The sequence below is a fragment of the Ursus americanus genome, chromosome 4 (assembly GCF_024610735.1).
Source record: "Ursus americanus isolate L20-20 chromosome 4, mUrsAme1.1.p, whole genome shotgun sequence".
Lineage (NCBI taxonomy): Eukaryota > Metazoa > Chordata > Mammalia > Carnivora > Ursidae > Ursus > Ursus americanus.
This window is the reverse complement of record NC_142130.1, coordinates 53,087,125-53,105,824: the sequence shown is the minus strand read 5'-3', so window position 1 is coordinate 53,105,824 and position 18,700 is coordinate 53,087,125. Positions and strand designations below refer to the sequence as shown.

The 18,700-nt window shown below is 36.3% G+C and overlaps 1 protein-coding gene across 3 annotated transcripts; it reads left to right on the top strand.

The window, feature by feature from the left end:
* The first annotated feature begins 227 nt into the window (after positions 1–227).
* Positions 228–16,901, top strand: PCNP (PEST proteolytic signal containing nuclear protein). Of its 3 annotated transcripts, XM_045785309.2 has the most exons (6): positions 268–358; positions 1,089–1,188; positions 6,356–6,518; positions 9,767–9,841; positions 13,856–13,911; positions 15,091–16,901. In XM_045785309.2, the coding sequence occupies exons 1-6, from the start codon at positions 295–297 to the stop codon at positions 15,215–15,217; spliced, it is 585 nt and encodes a 194-aa protein (XP_045641265.2). In that variant the 5' UTR covers positions 268–294; the 3' UTR covers positions 15,218–16,901. The 3 variants fall into 3 exon arrangements, with proteins under 3 accessions (XP_045641266.1, XP_045641265.2, XP_045641267.1); XM_045785310.2 differs by lacking the exon at positions 1,089–1,188 and having other exon boundaries at positions 228–358; positions 6,304–6,518; XM_045785311.2 differs by lacking the exons at positions 268–358; positions 1,089–1,188 and adding an exon at positions 6,202–6,280.
* The last annotated feature ends 1,799 nt before the right edge of the window (positions 16,902–18,700 follow it).

Genomic DNA, 18,700 nt, shown 5'->3' with positions numbered 1-18,700 from the left:
TTGCAGAGTGATGCTCCCATATCTCCCCCACTTCTCTGGACCATGAAAACCTAAGCAAGCTCTAATCAAATCCCTAACCAGTCCTCCATAGACACGCAGCACAACCCTCCCCGCCCTTCGTTCAGAGGCGACTGCAGATGATGTCACATTCACTTCCGTTTTCCAAACGGCCTCTTTTCACTTTCCAGAGCCGCTCTAGGCTGCAGCTTTGCAGGCAAGCTCCGAAACTCAATGGTTGCTGGGCGGGGCCGTGACGTCCTTGGCGTGGCTGCAGGGGAGGCCGCGGCGGGGAAAATGGCGGACGGGAAGGCGGGAGAGGAGAAGCCTGAGAAACCGCAGCGAGCTGGAGCCACCGGAGGTGAACACAACCCCAGCGTTGCGGGCTGCGTGGGATGCTCTGGGCTTTTCTTTGAGCTCCCCGGGGTGGGGGGAGTAGGATGGGGGCGAGAATGGGCGGATCTGGCGCTCACCCGGCCAGGTGCTGGGCCCAGACGAGACGCGGGCACGCCCGGCGCGGCCCTCTGGGATCCCGGCCTCCTTGCCGGGGGAGAGCGGGCCACTGTCCGTCACCTGCTGGCTCCCCCGGAGGCCCTGCTTCCGAGGAGAAGGGAGATGGGTATCAGAAAGGGGGACCGAACCCTGGGTGGGACCAGGAGCGGCAGTGCAGGAGCCGCTACCGTCACACCGGAGACGTACTTCACACAAAACACACACGCGCACACACACAGTGGGAGTCACCGAGCAGTGGCTGCAGGAACTGGCCGTAGGCCGAGTTTCCGACGGTGCTGGCCTCTAAGTTACACCTAGGAGTTAGTTTGCTTCTCCCTTTTCGCCGAGGAGGTGGACAACCCCGGCCTTTTATTTTCAAGCCGAATATTGACCCTGTAACGGGATGGGTCGAGATGGAGGGAAAGAATACCTTCGCCTGCCCGCTGGTTTAAGCTGCGGAGTCTAGGGTTAGGGTTTGATTGCCTTTGAAGTGTCTGCTTTTTCTGAGTTAGGCTCTTGCCGGCTAACTGCATGACATATTTAGGTGGCTTAATAGGCTAGTGTGACTTTTCCTGTATTTTGTTACGATGCTAACTCAGGTTACAGCTATCTTCATTCTGTATCCTCCACCCCTGTAAATTTGGGCCTTGTGCATGAAGGGAAAGAAGCATCTCTCCCGGCCCCCTTTGTCGCAACAAGGCAAGTAACTTAACACGTGCGAGGTGATCATAATACCTTTGGAACGTTTTAAGTATTACTCTCTGTTCTGACTCCCTCAAATCTTAACCCTGAAAGTATTTAGTTTGAGAAAATATAGAAGATTAATAGCATATGAAGGCAGTTATTAGGACTTTACATGACGTTTAATGTGAATTGCCCTGGAAACAAAAACTGAGAAAAACGTAATGTTCAGTTACTTAAACAGCAATTTAAGCCATATAGTACTATCTCATTAGGGATGTTTTTTTCCCCTCAAAAATCATCTTGGAAATTATTGAGTAAAATGACATAAAAAATTAGTAGTTTGAAGAAAACCAAAGATCTGTAACCTAAAGAATCTTAACTGGCTTTTAGACTTTTAACTTTGTAGAATAGCTTCTTAAGCGTCTTGAGAGTATTAAACATGTGTTTAATGTGTTGCCAAAATGTACCTTAAATTTCAGCATAACTGGACTGTGTGATTTATCCACCATCCTTTCAGTTGGGGATAATTAACTCTGTAGTATGAATGTTGATGTTTCTATTGTAGCGTGTTTTTGTATGTGGGGTGGTGGTACAAAATTAACTCGGATGATTGATATCAACATTTATGGTATCCTTGTTGGTGATTTAGAGTAAGTACTATCCCTTAATAACTTTGTCATAATTTGCCTTGGATATACCTGCCTTAACAAGAAAATATGCTGTTGCATATAAACCATTTTTGAATGTCAGATATTTTCAATGAGTTTTTACAGAGAAATCATAGCTAAAACATTTAATACTGTGTATTTGCTGAATTGCTAATTTTGTGTCAAGTTGGCACTATTTTGAAACACATTTAAGTTTATCTTAGGGGCTTACCTAGCTGATTTTTAGCTCCTATTGAACAGTCCAGTAAGTTGGAGGTGTAATTTTTTATAAGTAGTTATGAATGAATTTATATCAGTAAGAGAAGCTACTTATTTCAACTTGCTCTCACCTTAAAGAGGAGGATAATGCTAAGGATAAGGCTTTGAGCAGATTTTTATTCTCCCTTTGGCTAAATTTTTGTAGCTGTTTGAAATATAAATCTTAGGGAAAAAAAGCTGTCCATATCATAATCATGGCCATCTTGTGCTGGTTTAAGCTAAGAACTATTTTAATGAAATTGACATTTATTATGCCAACCACTAGGAGGGTCTTGAATATGTTCTCATTTAAGCTGCACACCAGTCCTTTTGGAGAGGTAGCTGTGTTCCCTTTTTTCAGATGAAGCTACCAAAATACAAATGGGTCAGAAGGATATACCCTTATGGATTTAAACTTTCTTATTAGGTACTTTTTTTTTTTTTCAAAGTAAGGTAACTTTGTCCTCCAAGGCCCACCTTTCCTCTCCAGCTACTCGATGGAAAAGAAAAAAAAAAATGCTAGTACCACGTGTAATTTGATTTCACATTAACTACACACTTTGTGAGCTCAGAATGAATGCAAACTAGATAAAAATCCCCTTTTTAAAAATATTCCTTGATAAATAATCTAGTACTTTTATATAATTTTATGCATGTTTGGCTGTGAATTGTTATTTTCTTATTTTTAGAAAACTGATCACATATTAAATTCATTCTTTAAAATATAAGTTATGTTCCTAAAAATTTTCACATTGCTAATCCATGGTCATCTAAAAATTTTGTTTTCCATGGTCCAAAATACAAAGATCCCATTAAATAAATTGAAAACAGCAGTTCTTGATTAAAAGCCCCAAATGCTAAAGTGTAGTACATGTTGTATTTAAAGAGAAACACTTAATGGATCTAGAAATTAATGTTTATATTTAATACATTTCAAAGTTCACATTAGGTTGAAATAGTTTTCTATTCTAATGAACTATATATAGACTTGTAGACTCCTCAATAATAGTCACATTGATAATAACATAAATTTGGCTGTTACACTTGTCCATTTTCATTGCTTATTCCATTTGCTTTATTTCCTGAATGTTTGGTGTATTTTACTACATAATTGTTAGAGGAGGATTACCTAAAGAGAAAATAAAAGCTCCAATCCATGTGACACATTGAGCCATTTAAGGCTAAGTAATGAGTACTAATAGTACACCCACCTTCTTCCTTCACTTCTTTTCCCCCATCTCTTCACTGAGAGTGGATATTTTCTAAAGCTGTTGAGTTTAGTTGCTAAAACAAAACAAAAACCACAACAAACTTCTTAAGAATTGATCTAGCGAGACAGTTATTTATTATGTCCAGAAATAATTTGCTGGATCTCGATCAGTTGTTTTTTTTTTTTTAATTATTTTTTTTTAAAGATTTTATTTATTTGTCAGAGAGAGAGAGAGCACGTGTGCGAGCGCACAAATGGGGAGGGGCAGGCAGAGGGAGAAGTAGGCAGGGAGCCCAGTGCAGGACTCAATCCCAGGACCTGGGATCATGACCTGAGCTGAAGGCAAACACTTAACCGACTGTGTCACCCAGGCGTCCCTGGAATCAGTCATGTTTAGAAATGACCTGCTAGACATAATATGTTTCATCTCCAGTGTGGACCTGAGATGTGGGTAGTCTTAATAGAGTGCCACTTAAGGTGACAAGAAAGCAAATGTGAATAAAATTGAATTGCTGCGAGTTACTTAACTAGTGGTAGTTTTCCCAGCTCCCCTGTTCATGCTACCTTTTCTACAGCAGTTTCTAGAAATTCTCCCTATAGCATCATGGGATTGGACAGATAGTATTGTGTTCCATATATTATCACATACTAGTTCAGCCATTTGTCACACTTAATGGTATTAATATTATAGTAAGATTTATGTTTTTCACTTTGTTTTATACTTATGCTTTAGTTTTTCTTGATTCTTTGTTCTAGAATTATTTTCTGGGTAAAAGGAGACCTAGAATTAATAAAAGATAGGTTTTTTTTTTTTAAAGAACTGGAAATCTCGACTATTTATGTGTAGCTCTTGGGTCATAGTTCAAAGAGCAGACAGAGTATACTGCAGTCAAGACTAAATGTTTTTTATGCCGTTTGTTTTGATGTTTTTCAGAGTTTGTGTTTGCACAAGCCCTGTGCCTTAGTGTATAGATTGTTTCTTTATGTAAACCCAGTGCGTTTTCTATGTTTCTTTATGTTCCCATATATAGAGACTGTGTTTTCAATTTTAGTCACAAAGAAATAGTTATCATTGCTTGGGTTCTACAGTAAAACTCATACTTGATTAAAACTATAAATAGAATGCAGAATAAAATTTAGAATAATGCTTTTGGTTCTAAACTTAGACTTTGAAAAAACTAATGTTGGCATAATTCTGGGTTTTTTAAATTCTAAATTAATTTTTTTAAAAGATTTATTTATGTATTTATTTGACAGAGATAGAGACAGCCAGCGAGAGAGGGAACACAAGCAGGGGGAGTGGGAGAGGAAGAAGCAGGCTCATAGCGGAGGAGCGTGATGTGGGGCTCGATCCCGTAAGGCTGGGATCACGCCCTGAGCCGAAGGCAGATGCTTAACGACTGCACCACCCAGGCGCCCCTAATTCTAAATTAATTTTTTAAAAGATTTTATTTATTTGAGAGAGAGAGAGCATGGGGGTAGGGGGAGAGAGGGAGAGGGAGAAACAGACTCCCTGCTGAGCTGGGAGCCCAATGCAGTGCTTGATCCCAGGACCCTGAGATCATGACCTGAGCTGAAGGCAGATGCTTAACTGGCTGAGCCACCCAGGTGCCCCTAGAAATTCTAAATTGATTTCTGTATTTCAGCTATTAAATATTGATCTTATATTCTTCAGGTGCTTTTGTAATTTCATATCTGAATAAGTAAATGGCACCTCCAGCAACCATTCCAGTGCTATCTCTGTCTCCTGAGGAAATCTCAAAACCTAATCCTCCTTAATTCCTCCCCTACAAAGTTATTACAGCTTTCACCCCCTGTCCAAAGGGAATAAAGAGTTCCTGTTATCTTTCCTCTAAACAAAATCAAATGTTCTGTTCAAAGTGCTTATTAATCTAGAGACCACATCATTCCAAAGTTATACAGATTGAGAGCTATAGGCTCTGGATTTTTTAATCTGTTGCTTGTCCATCTATTCGTGTTTGATTTTCCTCTTTTCCCCCGTTCTAGTTCTTTGTCCTGTTAACTGTTGTCAGGGCTATCACTTAGAGCATCTTCTTTTCGTAAATAAACCGTTTAGTGTAGCAGAAAACATTCTGTTGGGTGATTGGGGAGAGAAAATAAAATTTTTAATTGACCAGACTTCTTGTGTCTTACCATTCAATACGTTCTTAAAAAGTCTTCTAGTGTAAAGGACCAAAGATACTCAAGATGCAAACTTATTTTGTCATTGACTAATACAAATACAAGCAAAATTACTGAAAGCCATCTTGCATTCCAAATTTACATATGTGTGGATTCTATTTGAAATTATAATTAGCTCATCTTTCTTTCATGAGAGAAAGTAGTGTGTAAACCTAAGTCTGATTGTTAAAATAGGCAATAATCAAGCTTTCAGAGTAGAATTAAATTACATAGGAGGGAATGACCTGATGTCTTCCTTCAGTTTCCTTTTCAGCTCTAATGAGAGGTAGATGAGGAACACATCACTCAAGAAACTAATTCCAGGCTGTATTAACATTGTAGTTCTGGTAATAATAGGCCATTCATAACTAGGTACTTTGTATAACTAGTAGTATAATTGATGTAATTGAAGAATGTCAGAATTTATTAATTAAATGTATTATCCTGTGATGTGACCAATTGCTCACAAACTAGTTTGTGTAGAAAAGCTTACAGACCTTAATTTCTAAAAAGCAAAATCCCACAAATGATTAGATTATTATAACTTTATTTATAATAGTGTTTAGTTGAAGGGTCTTAGATTTTTGTGAACTCTATGTTTATAATTTTAAATTGCTCTGTATTTTATGCTAGTTAATTCATGGGAGCCTCTTCTACTGCCACACAATCTCAGTTCCTGCTGTATACTCTAACAAACAGTGGAAGAGACTGTTGGGTCAGTAGGTGACAACTGCAGAGGTATCTTCCTTATAACGATGCTTTTTGAGGTTGCTGCTCCCATCAATCTGCTCAGTAAAAATAGCTCATCTTGGTAAGTTGTTTCGACTTCACCAGGACCTGAAGAAGAAGCAGAAAAACCTGTGAAAACTAAGACTGTTTCTTCCAGTAATGGAGGGGAAAGTTCCAGTCGCAGCGCTGAGAAGCGATCAGCTGAAGAAGAAGCTGCAGACCTCCCAACAAAGCCTACAAAGATCTCCAAGTTTGGATTTGCCATAGGTAGTCAGACGACAAAGAAAGCCTCAGCCATATCCATCAAACTTGGATCAAGTGTGAGTCGTTATTTTATCTGTATGATGTTCATAATGGGACTTAAGAATTTATTTCAGGAATCTGCTTTTAGGGGGTTATGGTAAATTGAGTCTAAAAAGGTACATTAGTGCGTGAACTTACATGTAAGTATTTAAGTTATTAGCTCTGCATTCAAGAATGGTGTGGATAAACTAACTCGAAAACTTTTTTTTAAAAGGTTTGAAATAGGAGGAGCAACTGTTATAAGGAATGTGTGATTTATAAAGTAACAGCTTAGAGTTTTTCCAAGTTGAGCAAAAACCTCTGAAAAATATTTTCAGAAAGAATTTCGGTTTATTTTTCTTATCTTTCAATTCCGGTAATATTAAAAATAATATCTCTAGAAATCAGTACTAGTGTGGTATTACTTGATAAGAGCTTCTTGATTACTTTGGAGCTACAAATGGACATTGAGCCTTATATATCCTATGACAGATCAACTTTTGAGCCCTTGTTTTAAATATAAACCTTGAATTAACAATTACTAACCATGGAGTATCTGGAAAGTTTTGAAATATTATATTGAAACATATGAAGTTGCTAGATTTGACTATTTCTGACCTAGAAAAGTGATAATTTCTTATGTTTCAACCACATAGGTCTTTAAGAAAAAAATGTTAAGTAGTGTATTACTGTTAGCTTTAGAAAATAGTTACACTCTCTGTGAGGAGAATAATCCTAAAATTATTAGGATTATTGCTTTTGGGTTGTTTATTCGTATCTGTTCCTCATTTGCCAGATGGATATAGCTTTATTTTTGCGTTAGGTGTTCATTCAGAGATCTTAAAAATATGATATGGGTCAGGTTCCTGCTGGAGTCAGTTTGAGTTACACTTCTAGTTTTAAAAGAGCTACCATTTCTCAGAACCCCTACTCCTACCCTATGTTGTTTTCCCTTTTTCTTTCTTCCTTAAAAAAATTCATTATGAACAAAAGACATTCAGCTTGTAACTTGATTACTTCATGATTTTTCTTCCTATATGAGCTGATTCTTTCTGTTCAATCTTTTTTTTTTTTAAGTTGCATAGACCAACTGCATAAGTATTTGTGGGGTTTTTTGACCGTCATTAAACATGTATTCTCACGTACACTTCCATATAGATGTTACTCTTTTTTTTTTTTTTTAAGATTTTATTTATTTATTTGACAGAGAGAGACAGCCAGCGAGAGAGGGAACACAAGCAGGGGTAGTGGGAGAGGAAGAAGCAGGCTCATAGCGGAGGAGCCTGATGTGGGGCTCAATCCCAGAATGCCGGGATCACGCCTGAGCCGAAGGCAGATGCTTAACGACTGTGCCACCCAGGCGCCCCGGATGTTACTCTTGATAATAGATTTTACTGTGGTCAGCACACCCCTAAATTAGATATCCAAATCCCTACTTTTTCTAAATCATTGACATGATTAAGTAATTGCTGATCATTTTAGATGGGAGGGTTTTGTTTGAAATAGCCTGTTCAGTAAAACTTTTTAATCTTTGGGAAGCAAAAGCCTGTTCTTACAAAGTGAACTTTTGTATAAACACAGTCATCTTGGGAAGTGAGTTTTAAGATACAAAAAATAGTTGAAACTATTGCTTTTGATTATATGATGTGAAAAGGTAGTTGATCAACAGGCACTTGTGTCATATGTTGTATGTATAACATCAAACACCTGATATCTTTAAGATTAAAGGATATTTCTAGAGTCTTTATGCATAATCTCCAAATTAACATTTTTTTTCCTTCAAAAGCAAATATGTATAAAAAGTGTGTTATAAAAGAAAGGGTGGTTCATTTTGTTTCTGTAGATCAGAGAAGATTTCACAGATGAGGTGATGTTTGAGTTGGCCTTAACTGTAGACAGGAGGCAAAGGGCATCTCAGATAAAAAGAATTTTGTGCAAAAGCAGTTTAGATGTGAAGCCATTCCGGAAATTGTTTGTAGTTGGATAGTGGTATGCAAATGTAGGCATAGAAAGTCCCTCAAATGAGAGCATAGAACGGAATCATAAAGGACTTACATAATATAGTTTGGTTTTATTCTTTCGGTTCTAGCAGAGCTATGGAACTGTCGTATGTAACCCTAACTCTTAAACAGATTTGCATTTTAGAAATATCACTCTGGTACCATTATAGAGGATTAGAGGGAAGAAACACTGAAGGTGGGGCGAGGTATTTCTAACAGCAGTTGAGGCAGGTAATGCTAAGAATCCTTAGGTGTTGGTAGTTGATGGGAATGCAGAGGGAGATGTAGGTGATTAGAGATTTAAGCATAAGACTTTACAATAGATTGCAAGTTGAGGAAAAGGTTTTTTGGCTTGGGTACTTAGAACACTGTGAAACTAAAGTACCCGTTTGGGCTCTTAAGTGGAGTTATCCAGTAGGCATATGACATCCTGTTTGGGGCAGACATAGGATTTGGTAGTTAAAAGTATGGGAGTGAATGGAGTTGACTAGGGAAGTACAGAGAAGGAAAGGAAAGATCCCTAAGGACAGAATCTTGGGTGTGTCTCATTTAAGGGGGGGAACAGGAGGAAACAAAGGGAACAAAAGATCAGAGAATTAGAATAGCCTCTAAAAAACATTGTCAGAAAAGTCAAGGTAGGAGTGTTTCAAAAAGTAGCTGGTGATTAGAGTTAAAAGCGGCACACTGGTCATTGGTGACCCTGTAGAACCAAGGTCACCCGATTCTAGGTGAGTGAGGAGCCATGGGGGAATGAGGGAGGAAGCCAGATTGCAGTGGGTTGAAGACAAAATGGATGGTGAGAGGACGAAGATAGTGAGGACAACTGACCTCAGAAACTTAGGTTAGTTAGAAGAGAAGCATGTTTATAGGCTACAGGGCAGAAAGCTAGCCAGTAGAGAGATGAGTCTTGGTGTCTTATGTTCTCAAGGCACACTGCACTTCATTTTTCGTTACTGTGGGAACGTACTACTAATTTTTTTGCATTTTCCAGGTACCCCTTAGCTAAATGATACTATATATCCTGACTAGAAATGTTTTACAGGATGAAAACAAATGGACATATAATTAATAAAATTAAAGCTACCCATTGATAACCACATTTTTAAAAAGAGAAAATAGATTTCTTTTAAGTTTGTTCTGAGTTCCTTACTGTATGTTTCTATGAAAACATAAAATCAAGTCTTTGAAGCTAAGTTATTTGTGTCATTAGGTAAGCCTGTATAAACATTATGTGATACTTTTTTTTAACCTTATATGTGATACTTTTTAATGTGTTTCTTCTTCAGAAGCCTAAAGAAACTGTTCCAACGCTTGCTCCAAAAACCCTTTCAGTAGCAGCAGCTTTTAATGAAGATGAAGATGTAAGTCAACACCTAGTTTTATTTTACTTTAACCAGTTAGTTCTTTAAGGAAGATGTTAGTGGCAGATTGTAGGTTGTATTAATGGTACTAGTGAATTTTCTTTGTAATTCTGAATAGTTTTTTTGTTTGTTTTGTGGCTTTTTTTAAATTTTGTGATACCTGCAAAATCTGAATATTTCTATTTTATTTGGTTGTAGGATTATTTAAAATAATTGCCTTTGGGAGCTATGAACTTAAGAATCGAATCCGCAGGGGCTTTTGGGTGGCTCAGTTGGTTAAGTGTCTGACTCTTGATCTCAGCTCAGGTCTTGATCTCACAGTCGTGAGTTTGAGCCCCACGCTGGGCCTGGAGCCTACTTTAAAAAAAAAAAAAAGGAATCAAATAAACAAATGCTTATTATGAACAGTAATAATACACATATGTGCTAGGAAATATGTAGGGTCCAAAAAAAGAAAAATTTAATGCTGTCTTTAATAATTTTATAGTTGTAGTCTTCAGTGATGAGACATTGTACATGCATTCAACTTCAAAAAGGCAGCTGTAATGCTTTCTTCTGTATTCCCATGAAGAATAGCAAATAGCACAGGTGATTCTGCTAGAAGTCTGTTCACTAAGCATGTGTCCAGAGTGAGCATGAGTTGCTTATCTGCTGTTCTCTTAGGCAGTCTTAGTTTCCTCATGCATCTCACAGTGTCCCTCTCTTATGCTTATGAATAACATATGGTACTGAATTTTAAGCATCATTTTGACTGATTTTTTTCTTTGGTCTGTCTCTTTAGAAACTATCCCCCACTTAAAATGTGACCCCATTGTATAACAGGTGTTAACGGGACATGAGTAATTGCTCCCAAAAGCAATATGGTTAAAAATTATACATTCATAGGAGCATACTGTGGGCTGAAGTGTTTGGGAAGAATATACAGAGAAGAAATATGAGTTGGATACCAAAACATTAAGGCAGCATTTTGACAAACCAAGGAATACTTTTATAAGCTAAGAGTTATAAGAGTAATAAATACTTGGCAGCTGCATTTGACTGGACTGGAGATTTCTGTAGAGAAGTTTGGGCAAGGATGAATATGGAATGATTGGAGACCAAATCAAAGGTAAAGAATTACTGTGGTTATCACTGTATTCTTTGGACTTACTCATGGTACACATTGGAGTGATTTCTATATGCTAGGCACAGTGAGATAACGAAGATAAATTAAACATGTTCCTCTAGGAATTGAGCCTAGCAGGGCATAAAATAGTACAAAATAAAAATCAAAAGTATCCAAAGACATAAAGTGGTGTGGAAATTCGGGGGAGGAAGAGAGGCCAAGTAACTAGATGCAGCAGCATAGAAAGACCGGCAGTGGGAGGACTTGGATTCTTTTCCTGTCTTGTCTAGTTACTAACCAGTAGAAAGCCTGTGACTTTACCTTTTTACCTAAGTCACTTTACCTTTTTGGAGCCTTAGTTTTTCAGCTGTAAAATGAAGGCTCAGTTTAAATCATATATTTTTAAACTACTTCTCAGAGTTCTGGATTTCTGTGGAAGTGTCTCAGGAGCTACTGTGGTGTTAGGTGATCCCTAACAAGCAGGGCTCAGGTCTCCTGCCCCCTTTTCACTTGTAGCTGTTCTTTAATCTGTTCGATACTTAGGGACCAAAATACGATTTTATTGAGGAAAAAAGTATTTCACCCCCTCAAAGTTTGGAAAGTACTAATTTAATAATATTTAATGTTTTCTGTCATCTCTGATATTCTTAAGAGATTAGGTAGTTTTTTGATATGTACAGAATGTGTGAGGGAAGGACAGTCAGGGAAGAAAGGAACAGCATGTGCCAAAGTAGAGAGGCTAGAAATGGTAAGCTCCTACCTGATAGTACTGGCTTACTTTGAACGCCTAACAATTTGGATATCTATTCACATAACTTTATTTTATCTTCCATATATTCCTGTGAATTGTGTGATGTAGTTATTCCTGTTTTGCAAATGGAGAAATTACCAAGTTGATGGTAAAGGATATAAACTTTAACTCATCTCTTAGATAAAAGAATGTGTGCATCTGAAATCATCGTCTGGTTTTTCCTTTTTCTGCAGAACATAGTTAAGTAACCTTGGATATGTATCTGAGCCTAAAGTATGTTGGACAATGAGGGCATCCATTTAATTTTGAAATTTAAAAATACATTTTTAGTTGTTACCTCCTTAGTCTCCTTTAATTTGGACAATTCTTGGGTCTTTCTGTTTTATGGCATTAACATTTTTGAAGAGTTCAGGCCAGTTATTTTGTAAAATATCCCTTAGATTGAATTTGTGTGATGTTTGCTCATGATTAGATTCATATTACTTACTTTGGCAGGAATACCACAGAGGCGATGCCAAGTTCTTAATGTATCATATCAGGGAGCACATGTTGTCAATATGTCCCATTACTGACAGTGTTAACTTTGATCATTTGGTTAAAGTGATGTCTGCCAGATTTCTGTACTTTTCAAATTACTGTTTTACCTTTTGTAATTAAAATTTATTTGTGGGGATATGCTTTAAGAATACATGGGGGTGCCTGGCTGGCTCAGTTGGTAGAGCACATGACTCTTGATCTCAGGATTGTGAGTTCAAGCTCCGTGTTGGGTGTGGAGCCTACTAAAAATAAAAAAATAAAATAAAAAATTAAAATTTATGGGGTGCCTGGCTGGCTTAGTCAGTAGAACATGTGACTCTTGATCTCGGGGTTGTAAGTTTGAGCTCCAACGGGGGTGTAGAGATTACTTAAAATCCTTAATTAAAAAAAGAACACATGAAAATATGATTTTTTAAATGCTCCCATGAGTGTTAGCATCCATTAATGATTCTTGCCAGGATCAGTTATTATGAATGTTTGCCAAATGGTGATTTTTCTCATTGTTTTATCTCTTTTATATTTATTGTCTCTTCCTGCAAGGAAGAGCTTTCCCTTATTTATATAAGTGTAGGCTCATGGATTCTTTACTCAATAGGCAGTAATGCTCAAATTGTCTCCCGATTTGACCAGGAGAAACTCCTAATAGGCTAGATCTTAAGGGTGCTTTTTTAAAAAAGAATATTTAGGGGCTCCTGGCTGGCTCAGTTGGTAGACCATGCATGTGATTCTTGATTTCAGCGTGAGTTAAAGCCCCATGTCAGTCGTGGAGCCTACTTAAAAATAAAAAGCTTACCAGCAGCATTCATACATAAAAACAGATCTAAAAGGAATTTAACTTATCATGTATCTTTTTAACATCTTTAGAAGTATGGAAAGAGTGAACTTTAAAGATACCTTTTTAGTAAAGGAGACTTTTAGAAGGAGCAATACCATCAACCATCAAGTTGTTAAGAATCTTTGCTTTGGAGCATCCAGCTGTTCTGCTGTTTATTAGCTTTGTAACTTTGGACAAATTAACCTTGTTTACCTCACCTTTAAAATGCAAATGATGATAATTATACTTACCTAGTAGGAGTGTTAGGGGTTTTTTTGTTTTTCTTTTAAAGCTTTATTTATTTGAGAGAAGCCCACCTGAGTTCGAGTGCACAAGTCAGGGGAGGGGCAGAGGAAGAGACTCCCCAAGCTGACCCTCCCCCCCCAAGCATGGAACCCAGCTCAGGGCTTGATTCTCCCACCCTGAGATCACAACCCAAACTGAAACCAAGAGTCAGATGGATGCCTAACCAACTGAGCTACCCGGGTGCCATGAGGATTGTTAGGGTTTTAAAAGAGAGTGCATATTAAAGCACTTACCACAATGTGTACTGCATAGTAAACAAATGGTTTGGGTTCTAGAATGTCAGGTTTTTACCAGATTTTTTTTTTATGCAAAGTCAGCACACTTGAAGATCTATGTGTTTCTTTTTAAAATGTAGTTAAGATAAATACTTTTCTCCGTTTACCAAAATTTATTGTATTGAAAATGCTAGAAGACTTAGATAAAAAATTTTGTATTAGTAATCAAGTGAATTTAATAAACCTGTAACACATCATCTGTTTTTTTTTTTTTTTCCCCCTCCAGAGTGAGCCAGAGGAAATGCCTCCAGAAGCAAAGATGAGGATGAAGAATATTGGAAGGTATAAATATTTTTTAATAAAAATTATAGAGAATGATCTTTCAAAATGATCTTTAGTGTTTGGGCTTTTCTTGCATATTTGGGTGAAACAGTTTTGTTTTATGAGCTATCAGTGATCTTTCTTTCTTGGTAAAAGAAATTGAGTACCTTATGAAAAAATAATAATTTTAAGGATATTTCTTTTTAGATAGATGTAATCTGTATTTCTTCAGATAGCTATGAGAAATGTTTCTGATTTAAAATATAAGTTTTTTCAGTATAAAAAAGAAAAGGCTTTCACTCATTCACCTGTCCTATTATTCTCATCATTTAATCTTGGTTGTACCTGTCCTTTTTTCCTTGGTAATTAAGATGCCAAATACCAAAATAAGATAAGTATTTTAATTTTTAATTTTCCTCCATTGTTCCTGTTGTCATGGAAATAACATTAGTATGAAGTTAACATAATGCCCATTTTCCTATCTTTGTATACATAAATAGTTAACTTAGAGGCTAGTAAGAAAGTTCGGATTTAAATCAGCCCGCAGTTTTACCCCATTTCTACCAAATTATAAACTCCCAGAGAACTAACTAAGTCCATATGCAAGCATCCATATCAGACTTGGAGTCTAGGATTCAAATAGGAACAGTCCCAGTGACTGTCCACCTGCTTTCCTTTCATACTGGGACCTAAAGTAAGAAATACATCAGACCTTGTAACCCAGTTTAAACACCCAGTTTGTTTGTTTATGTATTTAAAAATATGTAAAAGATGTGAAATTGAAACAAATCCATGACACAAATCCACAGTGACACTGAGCCTTTCTATGTGTAATACATCTTCATATTTTTCTTCTATTTCATTTTTTATGGATGCTGATGGCAAGCCATCAGTTGATTTCATGACCCTATTAAAAGGTTTCAAGCAACAGTTTTACAAACTGTCGTGGTTGCCACCCTTAGCCATATGTCAGAATCACCTTAGGTGTTTGTTGAACATGCTGGTCCCTCCTCAGACCTACTGAATCTGAAATTTTAGAACTGGGTCTTATAGAAAGGTATTTTAAAAAAAACTCTCTAGGGGCTTGTGATACTCAGCCCCTGTTCATAATAGATACTAAACAATGTTTTGAATGACTTAAAAACATGGCCCAAAAGGCTTTATGTAACTTTTAAATAAATTTCCTATCTTTTAACACAGGGATACACCAACATCAGCAGGACCAAACTCCTTCAATAAAGGAAAGCATGGTTTTTCTGATAACCAGAAGCTATGGGAGCGAAATATAAAATCTCATCTTGGAAATGTCCATGACCAAGACAATTAAATGATGTGTTTTGAAATTGGGGTGTGGGGTGGGTGTAAAGTTAAAAGGAACAGTTTCCTTTTTTAAGAATGGTATAAGACTATCTTTGGAGCCGACTTTTTTTTTTTTTTTAAGATTGAGTGGTACACAAATAAATGAGAGTTTGAAATTAGAGGTAATTTATGTTTTATATACAGATTTCAAGACATTTGCTAATTTTGTAGTTTCATGTGATTAGTTTCCAAAGGTTACAGATAATAAAAAATCAGAAATGGTACCTTTCTAAGAATTGCATATTTTTTTAGACACAACTATTAGCACATTAAGAGGAACGCAAAAAGTTACTGTCTATTAAACTGCAAGCAATTACTCTTAACTCCCTTATTAACTTAAAGTGTCTGGCTCCCAGGAACAGCCTTATAGAGAAGGGAGTATTGTATTGGGAGGAAAATGTTACTGGACTATTATTGACTGAAAGTACATTAGATAAAATTAAAATACAGCTTTTTTTTTCCTAATGGGCATTTGTTTTGTTTAAAGTCATCATAAACTAGATATTGCATTGCTATCAGTTGGTACAGATGCTTAGCTCTTTAAAAAAATTTTTTTTAATTTTATGTAAATTGTTGAGTATTTGAAATAGCCCACTTGACTTTAACGGGTCTTGTCTACCTTCATTAGTCTTCAAAGACCATTTGCTACCAAAGTAAATCAGTATTTTGAATGTGCTTCTCTTGGTTTTTGTTATTAGCTAGTTCCTGTAAGCATTTCCACCAGATCCTGAGGCAAATAATAAGGAAGCTGTTTCTTTTAAAATACAAACCACCACCCAAAATTTAAATGTACATAATACTTAAATATTTGGCTGTTTTTATTTTTTAAAAGGTAGAAACACCAAAAAAGCAACATTGTATGAAGATATGAAGATGAAAATGAGAAAGATGCACTTTCTGTAACTTTGTTAAAGCTTATTTTAAGTTACTAGCTTGTGAAGGCGAATTTGATTTGAACTTAATGCAAGAATTCTTAGTTTAGTACAGTAATATGGTTTATTTGAAGTGTATACATATTAACCAGTGGCCTCTCAAAAGCACATTTTAGGTACTGAAGATAAAAAGAAAGAAAATGCATCTTTAAACATATTTTATGGATTCTTTGACCACATATATGTTGTTAGATCTATGTATTGTAGGGTTTTTTTAAAATTTTTGTATATGAATTATTTTTTAATGTGACAGTTAAACACATCTTTAAAAACATAGTCACAGATAAAAGACACACAGTATAATTATTTCTTTGAATACTCTTGCAATGTTTAATTTGGAGGCAGCTTCAGACTATTGGTGGTAACTACTCGCTGAGCTCTTTTAATAGGTAATAACTCCAGAGAAGCAGCCTGTATATATTCCTAACATTTTGTTCATTTGCATTTAAGTTTAGAGTAAGCCCCAAGTAAAACAATGGAAATGTATATAGAACTATTAGTTCTTACATGATTTAATTATATCAAGATACATGAATTTAACTTGCTTTAATGTAGGCAAACTTTCCACTTTTGTCCATTTTACTGTTTATGTTAAAATAACATCCCTCTCCTACATATTCTTTTCTTGACTCAAATGAAATATTAACCTAAGGTCAAGATGGGAGAGAAATGACTGAGATGAATGTCTTTACTAAAATACCAATAAATTTGTCAAACTCAGTAGTGTTCTTATTTTCTATTCTACATAATTGTTGCTGGGTTTTTGTTTTTTGTTTTTTAACAAAAAAGAAGAGCCAGATGTTGTGATTGTTGCTCTTGTCCAGATTGTTGGCCACAGTAATGGGAAATTTAAAATTAGTGTTTATTGGAGTCTATCTAACTTAGCACATAGTTCTATAGCATTATAATATCTGGGGTTGGAAAATACTTTAATCCAAATCCTCTCTCTCCTTTACTGCTAGTGTTTTCTGTTCTGTGCTGTACAAAATCCTGCCAAGGCATATCTTTGAAAATCCCTAAGTGTTAGAAGGTATACAGAGTGTCCACCATCCATTGGCTCCATGTCATATGTTCGAAATGTTTATACGGCTTCTGCCCGGTAGGTGAGGTCCTAGCAAATAAAAAATTGAACTACATTTTAGAATTAAGATTCATTCCAGTTTGAATAATTACAAATGAAGGCTGTGGGTTTTCAGATGTTGTTCCTTAGCTCTAGTAATCAAGGTTAGCTTGACTTAGTGTGGAGGGAAGTTACTTTCCTGGTCAAGTGAAGGTACTTCTTTTGAATTTTAAACTTCATTTTGAAAAAATTTCAGACTTAACAAAACATTGTGAAACTATTACAAGGTATTTCCATGTTCTCCAAATGTTAACATCTTAAATTTAACTACGGGACAGTTGTCAAAATCAGGGAATTAACAAATACTTTAATATATTACCTTGTACTGTTGTTCTACAGACTTCTTTTCACATTTCACCATTTGCTCCTCTAATGTCTTGCTGGTCAAAGATCATTTTGTTATCACACATGGTGCAGTTGTCATCTGTCTGTTCAGTGCTTTAATCTGGGACACTTCAGTGTTTGTCTTTCATGACCTTAGACTTCTTAAAAAGGATAGGGCAATTATTTGTAAAAGATCCTCAGTTGGGGGTTTGCCTACTGTTTCCTCATGATTAAATTCAGTTTATGAATTTTTGGTAAGAGTAGCACAGAACTGTATGTCCTCAGCGTAGCAGCAAGTGCGTGATGTTAATTTGTTCTGTTGCTAGTAATGTTAATATTGATCACTTGCTTAAGGTGGTGTCTGCCAGATTTCTCCATTGTCAAATTACTGTTTTCTTTGTAATTAGTAAGTATATTGTGGGGAAATTCTTAGGACTGTAAGTACCCTGTTTCTCATACTGTTGCAGGTGTTCATGGTTCTTTTTTCTTCCCCCAAGGTTCTTTCCTGAAACAGTTGTTAGTGTAGTATTTGCCAAGTGATGGTTTGCTATTTCCAACATTTCTTCCACTTTTAGTAGTTGAAATTCTGCTATGAGGAAGTTTTTTTTCCGCCATTCATTATTTATTTATTTTATTGATAATGGGCCCGTGTATCCTTATGTTATTCTTTAGGTTACAACCCGTTACTACCATTATTTATTTTGTAACTCAGAATGTCCCAGATTTGCCCATGCAAACTCCTTCCAGTTGACCCTCGTGTCTTTTTTATGTCTCCATCCTTTTAATACTTCCTTAATTTCCTGTACCAAAAGATATACTGGACCCATCTTGTATTTTCTCTTCTCCAGTCCTGGAATTAGTGATTTCTTTAAATGTCCATGGTTTCTTATAGAGATAATGGTCTTTAGAAATCAAAATCAGTACTAGATGCACTCATTGGTACTGAGGTTGAGGTATCATTGCTTCTAGCCTGCTTAACAGACTAGAAAATGTGTGTAATATACACATCTTATATCGATTTCTAGATCGGTAAGTATGAATGTGTGTATGTATGTGTATACTGTATGTGTGTGTA